Source organism: Zootoca vivipara, chromosome 7 (assembly GCF_965207765.1).
Source record: "Zootoca vivipara chromosome 7, rZooViv2.hap1.1, whole genome shotgun sequence".
NCBI classification, from domain to species: Eukaryota; Metazoa; Chordata; class Lepidosauria; order Squamata; family Lacertidae; genus Zootoca; species Zootoca vivipara.
The window spans coordinates 3,053,037-3,063,377 of NC_142590.1; the positions used below are offsets into that span (position 1 = coordinate 3,053,037).

Sequence of the window (10,341 nt, forward strand, 5' to 3'; positions counted from 1 at the left end):
GGGGAGGAGCTACAGAAGGACTTGTTCTCTGTCACTGAGCTATAGACCTTCTAACACAGGCCAAATTGTCAAAACCACAGTGCACATACACACATGCCTTAAACAAATGGAGATTAAACTGTAGGAGAATGACAAATGGTTGTACCTAGCTGTGTAGCACACATCCTCTTCAAAAGAAAAGCTACCATATCATTTATCTGCAATGATGGGACTGGGTATCACTGTGGTCTAAACCACTGAGCCCCTTGGGCTTGCTGCCTGGAAGGTCGGCAGTTCGAATCCCTGCAACGGAGTGAGCTCCCATTGCTCTGTTCCAGCTCCTGCCAGCCTAGCAGTTCGAAAGCATACCAGTGTGAGTAGATAAATAGGTAGTGCTGCAGAGGGAAGGTAAACGGCATTTTCATGCACTCTGGCTTCCGTCTCGGTGTCCCATTGCAGCAGAAGCGGTTCAGTCCATCTGGCCACATGACCCGGAAAGCTGCCTGTGGACAAACGCTGGCTCCCTCAGCCTGAAAGCGAGATGAGCGCTGCACCCCATAGTCACCTTTGACTGGACTTAACTGTCCAGGGATCCTTTACCTTTTCCTTATTTGCAACAGCAGGCAAACCCACTCTCCATCAAAATTTCCACATTCAGAGCATATGTGTCACAGGGGCTGCGTTGCGACTACTCTAGAGTAACGACTCTCCAGACCGTTGCCTTTTCATGCTTTTATTATGTGCAGGCTATTTACAGTGCTAGAGCTGTACAGGATACATGTTCTCAGTCTGACCCAGAACCCTGGAATGGCGCTTCCCGCGTTTTCTTCCAACATAAGAGTCTGGGCACCCCAAATCTCCTCCCGCGTTTCCTCCTGCGTAATTCCGGAACCGGAGGGGAAAAGGGTCTCCTTTCCATGTTTTCCTTCTCCCCCTTTTCCCCCTCTCTCTCTCTTCTTCTCCCATGTGCAGCAGAGGCTCTGCTATCCTGCCAGAGCCCTGTTCCCTACTTCCTCCTTCCCCACTGGACTCTTCCCCCTCCTCGCTGGCTCCGCTGCTGGTGGAGGAGCTGCTCCTCAGGATGGAGGGGGCTCTCTGTACTCTTCCCCCCTCACAATATGCTTATAACACCAGCTTTGAATGTTTTAAGGGAAATACTGCATTTTTTCGGGCCATAAGACGCACCGGACCATAAGACGCACCCTTTTTTTAAAAAAAAAAAAAGGAGGAAAACAAGAAAACAAATATTCTGCCTCAAACCTGGTGGTGGCAGCTGCAGAAGAGGAGAAAGCAGCTTTTGGGTTGCACGTTCCTCCTCCGCAGCCTCAGCCACCAGTGACAAAGGGGCGGGGGGGGGAACGTTCCTCCTTCCTCCCCCGCCCCTTTGCCGCTGGCTTTAAAGCCAGCTGGGGAGAAGGGGAGGATGCTATGGTCCCTCAGACCTTGTGGGGGCCAGACTATATTTTTTGGGGGGGGGATGAACTAATTCCCACACCCCACAAATAACCCTGAAACTTGACATGAGTCAGCAGTGTGATGCAACAGCTAAAAAAGCCAATGCAATTCTGGGCCATAGCTGCCAAGTTTTCCCTTTTCTCGCGAGGAAGCCTATTCAGCATAAGGGAAAATCCCTTAAAAAAAGGGATAACTTGGCAGCTATGTTCTGGGCTGCATCAATAGGAGTACAGTATAGCGTCTAGAAGATCAAGGGAAGTAATAGTACCACTGTATTCTGCTCTGGTCAGACCTCACCTGGAGTACTGTGTCCAGTTCTGGGCACCACAGTTCAAGAAGGATACTGACAAGCTGGAACATGTCCAGAGGAGGGCAAGAAAAATGGTCAAGGCCTGGAAACGATGCCTTATGAGGAACAGCTTAGGGAGCTGGGTATGTTTAGCCTGGAGAAGAGAAGGTTAAGGGGTGATATGATAGCCATGTTCAAATATATAAAAGGATGTCATATAGAGGAGGGAGAAATGTTGTTTTCTGCTGCTCCAGAGGAGCTGACACGGAGCAATGGATTCAAACTTCAAGAAAGAAGATTCCACCTAAACATTAGGAAGAACTTCCTGACAGTAAGAGCTGTTCGACAGTGGAATTTGCTACCAAGGAGTGTGGTGGAGCCTCCTTCTTTGGAGGTCTTTAAACAGAGGCTTGACAGGCATATGTCAAGAATGCTTTGATGGTGTTTCCTGCTTGGCAGGGGGTTGGACAGGGTGGCCCTTGCAGTCTCTTCCAACTCTATGATTCTATGAAATAACCCAGAGGAGTATAGGAGTATGCATCAATAGGAGTATAGCATCTAGATCAAGGGAAGTAATAGTACCACTGTATTCTGCTCTGGTCAGACCTCACCTGGAGTATTGTGTCCAGTTCTGGGCACCACAGTTCAAGAAGGATACTGATGAGCTGGAACGTGTCCAGAAGAGGGCAACCAAAATGGTCAAAGGCCTGGAAACGATGCCTTATGAGGAACGGCTTAGGGAGCTGGGTATGTTTAGCCTGGAGAAGAGAAGGTTAAGGGGTGATATGATAACCATGTTCAAATATATAAAAGGATGTCATATAAAGGAGGGAGAAAGGTTGTTTTCTGCTGCTCCAGAGAAGCGGACACGGAGCAACGGATTCAAACTACAAGAAAGAAAATTCCACCTAAACATTAGGAAGAACTTCCTGACAGTAAGAGCTGTTCGGCAGTGGAATTTGCTGCCAAGGAGTGTGGTGGAGTCTCCTTCTTTGGAGGTCTTTAAGCAGAGGCTTGACAGCCATCTGTCAGGAATGCTTTGATGGTGTTTCCTGCTTGGCAGGGGGTTGGACTGGATGGCCCTTGTGGTCTCTTCCAACTCTATGATTCTATGATTCTATTCTATGATTCTAGGTGCATTTTAAATAAAATGACACATTCTACTCATGTAAAAACACGCTGAAGGCGACTGGACCGTATTTGGCCCCTGGGCCTTAGATTGCCTACCCCTGGTCTATACCATACCTAGAGCACAAAAAACTATGGAATGTGTTGAGGGGCACAGGTTTAACATTTCCTGGGAGATCTCAAGGTTTGCCTTTAAAAAAAAATAAAAGCAAGTTTCTAACCCTTACAGAGTGCTACTTGCTTGAAAGTGTGCAGAAAATGCTTTCTGAAATCTTAGGTGCCAGATACTCAGTGGTTGAGGGTGCCCCTCCCTGTGACTAGAAGCACACTCCAAATTACACAGAAGTCAAAAAATAATGCAAAACAAGTGAAATTATTTTTAATGTACAGAACACACACAGCTTGCTCTTCAGTCAAAGAGCCAAGTAATGTGGTTGTTATATAGGCAAGTCAAGAAATATTTGGCTTGCAACAGACATAGATAATAATAGCACACCCCTTTTCTCTTCCTATGCCCCCCCCACAGGTATTCAATGACTGCTTTGCTCAAAAATATTGTTGATCTGTGCCTAACAGTGAAGATTTTAGCCTGACTTCTTCAGGTAAAATCATCTTGGGGAGGTGAGATAAGAAAGACTTCTGGCTGCTGATCCTGGCAACATGGTTGAGAATTCTGGACTAGACTGATGTTTATGGGATGACAAACCTTTAATTATGAAGGTGCATTGCTTTAGATGTGGGACCTCGATCTCCATATGAACCAGGACGTCCTTTCTCTGGCCAGCCTATACAGATATTGCTAAAGTAGGCACCAAGAAGATTGCACTACCCAGCTGGTTTGCATGGGTGTGCCTGCAATGTGCCCATCTCACATAGATTCCTACTTTATTTTTATCCATTAGAATTTCTGGTCATTTGGCGTTACAACACTGCCATCTGCTGTTACTTTCTGAAACTGATAGAGATGGTGAAGAATTAGCATCTACAGCAGGGGTAGGCAACCTAAGGCCCAGGGGCCAGATGCGGCCCAATTGCCTTCTCAATCCAGCCCGTGACAGACCGGGAATCAGCGTGTTTTTACATGAGTAGAATGTGTCCTTTTATTAAAAATGCATCTCTGGGTTATTTGTGGGGCCTGCCTGGTGTTTTTACATGAGTAGAATGTGTCCTTTTATTTAAAATGCATCTCTGGGTTATTTGTGGGGCATAGGAATTCATTCATATTTATTTTCAAAATATAGTCCGGCCCACCACATGGTCAGCCCACGGCTAAAAAAGGTTGCTGACCCCTGATCTACAGTGTTGGTGTTTTTATTTTAGGTTAAAAATTACATTATTCACTGCAAAAATGTGAGTTCTTTGTAAGTATATTGTAAGTGCAGTTAAGGGTCCTGGAAGTTGTTAGGGTGACCCTCTCCCTGCACAGAGCTACAATTCCCAGAATGGTTTAACAATCAATCCCTCTTCTCCGGCAACTCCGAGAATTTGTAGCTCTGTGGTGACATCAAACTCCATTACAGATATCAAAAATGTTTTCTTCCACCTTGCCCACCTGCTGGAGAATTTCATAGAATCATAGAATCATAGAGTTGGAAGAGACCACAAGGGCCATCCAGTCCAACCCCCTGCCAAGCAGGAAACATCATCAAAGTATTCTTGACATATGTCTGCCAAGCCTCTGCTTAAAGACCTCCAAAGAAGGAGACTCCACCACACTTCTTGGCAGCAAATTCCACTGCCGAACAGCTCTTACTGTCAGGAAGTTCTTCCTAATGTTTAGGTGGAATCTTCTTTCTTGTAGCTTGAATCCATTGCTCCCTGTCCGCTTCTCTGGAGCAGCAGAAAACAACCTTTCACCCTCCTTTATATGACATCCTTTTATATATTTGAACATAGCTATCATGTATATTTCACCATCTCCCTCGCATTTTGCTTGCCTCCTGTCTCCCGCTATTTGTAAGGCCCCATTGGCCAGCCACTTTGCTTTCTTGCATTTCCTTTTCATTGGGATGGTTTTCGTTGCTGCCTCCTGTATAATGTTACAAACCTCCATCCATAGTTCTTCAGGCACTCTGTGCACCAAATCTAAATCCTTAAACCTGTTTCTCACTTCCACCTGGAGCAGGAACTGGCAAGCCACTCCAGTATCCCTGCCAAGAAAACTCCATGGACAAAGACAACAGGCATATAAAACTAGTTATTAGAGCCTAGTTATTAGAGGGCAGTGTATTAGGGAAGCTTCACAGAGGGAAAAAGTACCAACACGAGAAGAATGAGTTCAGGGCTCATCTGGGGGAGGCGTGGCAGACACCGCTGCCTGCCTCTGTCCCAGGTGTTCACCCAAGGCTGACTTATGGTTGCTGCCCAGTCAGTACTACCTGCAATGCTGCAGAAAGCTAGCCAAACCAGAGCCTATGCAACCACTCACTGGATTTGTAATCAATAAAGTGGCCTAAATTCTGCCAAAAACCAAACAAAAAATTTGAGTCCTGTTTGAACTTATTTCTAAAGGTAAAGGTAAAGGGGCCCCTGACCATCAGGTCCAGTCGTGACCGACTCTGGGGTTGCAGCGCTCATCTCGCTCTATAGGCCGAGGGAGCCGGCGTTTGTCCGCAGACAGCTTCCGGGTCATGTGGCCAGCATGACAAAGCTGCTTCTGGCGAACCAGAGCAGCGCATGGAAACGCCGTTTACCTTGCACTTTGATGTGCTTTCGAACTGCTAGGTGGGCAGGAGCTGGGACCAAGCAACGGGCACTCACCCCATTGCAGGGATTCGAACCACCGACCTTCTGATCAGCAAGCCCTAGACTCTGTGGTTTAACCCACAGAGCTTATTTCTAGGCCGGGTTAAAGAGTCTCCACACGCAACTTTAGTGGTACTGCTGACCTTTTGTGGGGAGGAGAGGGACTGACAACTAATAGCCCACAGGTCCATTCTGTTGTCTCCATGTTATTACCAGTTGAGCCAGGTGTTATGGGTTAGTGCAGCATCTGTTACTGGAGATGACTGCTCTACAACTGCCTACCTGCTGGATTCTGTACTCACATTTTTCTGGGTTAGGAACAGTAATACTTGCAGATTCATGGTGTGCAGGCAGATCACTCAGTGATGAATCACAGGGTTTGTCCATGCCATTGCTTAATCCATCTTGTAGCCAATAAAATAAGGCTTCTCGCGGTTTCTGACGGACGAAGCCATTGCCTATACCTTCTGCCAAAAGAACCAGGAAAGAAAAACTCCTTCTGTTTGTTTTTCCTTTTGCTGTGTTATTAAGAGTTGGGTGCCACTGGCGTAAGTTAAAGACCAAATGAAGACTATCCCTGCTGGGAGTCCAGCAGAGCCCAACAGAGTTGGCTGCCCCTCCCATAAGGAATGACAAACTCCTATTTCCAAAAGTCTAGCCCTTTTAATGGCTTGAAGGCCAGAAGGAATCTGCTGCACAAATGCCTGTGATTCTGGGGGCTTCTGGTTCCACTCTGCATTAATGGAGGCATCTCCCACGACAGCAGGAGATCGTTGGCAAAGGAAAAACAAGCATGATTGAGGGTAATTATCTTTGCAAATTGCCTCCACGGATGGGGGGGGGAGAAACGACCTTCATTCACAGTCAGTCTCGGTACCTGGCTCTTGCTCCGGCATGGAATGCAAGGGGCAGGGAGGCGCTGAGTGCCATGGGCGTAGGCAGGGGGGGGCATATCGCCGTCTATTATTTCTTATCAGAACGTTGTATACTGATACATCGATACAAGTGAAGGTGGATCTTGCCGGCCATCTCACTACAAGAATTAAGACCACAGTACTGGTGTTAAACAGGGATGCATTTGGGCCTCTTTCTTGTTTAATTTTTATATTAATGACATAGTTAAAGAACTGGAGGGCCTGCAGTTTGCCCCTGGCACAATTCTTGATCAGAAACTCTCTGTTTTAATGTACGCCGATGACCTAGTACTTGTATCTAGAACCCAGTTGGGCCCGAGGCGATTGCTTGCAAAAATAAGCTCATATTGCACGAGGAATGCCTTATCCATAAATTACGATAAAACGCAGGTCATTGTATTTGGGAAGCGCCCTAAAAAGCATGTTTGGCACCTGGACAAACACATCATAAACCAAGTAAAGACGTTCAAATACCTGGGACTGGTTCATTCAGAAATGGCACCTTGGAATGCACAGCTGTCCAATATTAAATTGCAAGCCTTTAAATCGGTAAAAGCTATTTTGAAATTTGCTGCTTGCAATGGGGGAAACCTAGTCAATCCAGCTCTATCGGTGTACAAAGCAAAATCAATGGCCCATATTTTATATGGTGCAGAGGTTTGGGGCACTTCAAACGTTTCTGGTCTGGAACCCCCACATAACTATTTTTTATTATTTAATGTTTCAACTAATATATTAAAGTGTTTCCATAGCTTTGTGCTGATTAAGTCATGTTTTGATAATGTAAATGTCCTATGTTTTCTACCAAATTTGTATATATTTTACTGAATTACATTGTATACATTGCAGCAGCCTTTGGCTATAAGCAATAAACTTGATACCGGTACCTACAGCAAATATTGGAGGGGCCGGCACAGCCAATCCTGGCACCTCCACCAACCAATTTATTAACCAATGCCTAACTGCAACCTTACAAGTTGTGATGAAATGTAGGCGTAGTAGGCGCAGTAGGCGAAAACCAAGTGGCACCAGCCAATCAGCCAAATGGAAAAATTCCTACCAGGCCCCTGCCCCAAAAGCAGACGACCCCATGGCAGGCATAGCAAGGTCAAACGCAACAGCTTAAATAAAAACCCAGAGCTGGAGCAAGAAGGCATCTTCAGATATTAAATAAAGGCAAGGAGTGAGTTCCCAGGAATTGCAAGCCCCCTGGTGATGAATCAACCATATATTAAATAAATGCAAGGAGTGAAACACCATTTTCAGAACCAAGGTGTCCGTGATTTAAAATCGCTTTTGAGTCTAGAGGTCTCCAAAACACCCCCCAATAAATCAAACTTCCCACAGAAATGTAAGTTTGAGGGTTTTGGCATAATTTTGGCCACAACTTTATTTAAAATACTTTATTTAAAATACAAAATGTGAGTGGTTGCTTAGGAAATGAAAGAGCTGATAAAAAATGTAAATCTATGAGTAGACACAGGAAAGATATCCAGAAGAGGAGGAAGCTAATGGGAACAAGGACACAAATGCTAGAAAACACATAAAAGAGGCCTCCATGTGACTCCCTGCAACAGGGAATAGTGAACTATCAGATCTAGGTCCACACAGATCTCTACACCCACCCACCCAAACCCCAATGGTGGGGGGGGAGCGATCTGCGTGGATCTGGATCTGATGCTATTCCATGTTGCAGGGAGTCACATGTATAATAGTATGTTTGGGAACTTCAGGTGGGCTTGGAGATGCACAGCTTTCCTCTATATCCACGACGCAGGATACGTTTCGAATGTCAAGATCTTGTAGATGGCTTTCCGGAATATCCACGATGCAGGATTCGTTTCGAGTGTCAAGATCTTCTGCCTGGTTTTCCTGGATATCCACTATGCAGGATTGGTTTCGAGTGTCAAGATCTTCTGCCTGGCTTTCCGGTATCTCTACGATGCAGGATTTGTTTCGAGTGTCGAGATCTTCTGCCTGGCTTTCCTGGATATCCACGATGCAGGATACGTTTCGAATGTCAAGATCTTGTAGATGGCTTTCCGGAATATCCACGATGCAGGATTGGTTTCGAGTGTCAAGATCTTCTGCCTGGCTTTCCGGTATCTCTACGATGCAGGATTGGTTTCGAGTGTCAAGATCTTCTGCCTGGCTTTCCTGTATCTCAACTGTGGAGGATTTCTCTTTAATTACCAGATCCAGATGAGAACCACACTTTGAACAAGTAGTTAGACGCTTGCTATTTACCAAATTTCTTGGGGTAATCACCACTGCAATGTCTATTCGATATGGATCTGTTGTGGTGGTCCTGATGCAAAATCTCTCCATCCCAACCAATGCTGCACTCAGCAGCTGGAAACCCGCAGCGATATAGCCAAGATAAATAGAAGGCCCAATATGCTGCTCGCTGGGAATTGGAGGCAATTCAAAAGTTTCTGGGAAGTCAATTTTCCCATTCTGCAAGACAGAAGACATGTTCCATATCACAGAAATCAGGACAAGGATCCCTGCAGGTATGTTCAGGAACGCTCCAAGCCTAAAAAAAGTTAAGAGGAAATCCTCGTGTTTTCCGGGCTCGAACACATTGCACAAGGCAAATGATATTAATACTAGGGCGGCTGAACTCATAGTGGAAGCTAAGGCCATTAAGTCCTGAGCAATAAAAATTTCCCTTGGGAGGGTTGGATATCGCTCAGTGAGACCTTCACAATGCCAAAAAGAGTTGCCGTCGTCAGAAGGGTTTCTCCAAAAACAGACATTCCAGATTCCAATCCAGACGTTTCCAGAGCTGTTCTCTCCACGCCACACTCTCCAGTTGACACTGGCTGTGGTTGCAATGCACAGAATGCAGGCCAAAATACTCATCAAGAACCCACAGAACTGGAGGCAAGAAACTACGCTCAGCAATCTCCCCACCAGGGAGCCTTCTCTCACCCGCAGGGGGGGTTTGGAGAATAGAGGACCCAGGGAGACTTTGGCAGACATCCTGGAAACAAAAGAGAAGACAACATACAGTGAGGGAGGGAATAACAAGCATGTCTAGTCATTGAAGGACATCCTCCCTCCTGGCCAGAAAGAAGCAGCAAAAGAAAGAGTTCCCCTGCTCTCTCCCACCCCCTGGTTAGGTATAGACATCTGATCCAGAGAAGCCGACACTCATACTTTCTTCCAGCACACTGCTCCTGATTGAATATACTGTTGCATTGTTCCTGTGAAAATGGCCCTAACCACAGCAACCTGTTGTGGATGGGAATCTGCTCATGATTTCGCTGTTTTGCTATCTGCTACTGCTATCTGCTACCTTTCCCACAGAGCAGAAACACACCTGATGGCATAGTGAGGAATGTTTAATCCCTACACTTACCTGAAATGCGTTCCTCAGCTAGAGTCTAGCGGGCCAGGAATAGAGCAGGTATTTGCTAGGTGCTCCTGAGCCTCAAAAAGACTCAGCTGCTGGCCACTGGGCTGACGTTCACCTGAGCAGCCGGCCACAGCAGCAACTGCTCTGCAGAATTCTAAGGTCAGTTACAGTCCAGTTAGAATCCTGACAGCAAGACAAATCATAACTCCAGGGTACTGGTCATTTGGAACAGCAGGAAAGTGGGAAATGGGAGGGAACTCAGTTCCCTTCTTTCCGAATGCAGAGTGTCTATTCCAGGACACTGTGCAGTTCAAACACGTTCTTCCTGAAGTCAGATTCAGAGCAGTTCCAGGAGTAAAAATGGTGATTGGTGTATCTCAGTATAGATTCGCTTGATGGTCCTGCATGCATTTCATAAAGGATCTCCATTTACAAGAGAAGCTAATACTAGCATTAGGCCCTGAACAATC

The 10,341-nt window shown here is 46.0% G+C and overlaps 1 protein-coding gene across 1 annotated transcript; it reads right to left on the reverse strand.

The window, feature by feature from the left end:
• Positions 1-8,177: 8,177 nt before the first annotated feature.
• Positions 8,178-10,039, reverse strand: LOC148684955 (uncharacterized). The gene has a single exon (XM_088673500.1). It carries the CDS (start codon positions 9,493-9,495, stop codon positions 8,191-8,193), a length of 1,305 nt encoding a protein of 434 aa, XP_088529626.1. The 5' UTR covers positions 9,496-10,039; the 3' UTR covers positions 8,178-8,190.
• Positions 10,040-10,341: the final 302 nt, after the last annotated feature.

Bases quoted from the DNA above. Each gene is read 5' to 3' on its own strand.
- LOC148684955 (XM_088673500.1), bottom strand. From the start codon at position 9,495: ATGTCTGCCAAAGTCTCCCTGGGTCCTCTATTCTCCAAACCCCCCCTG.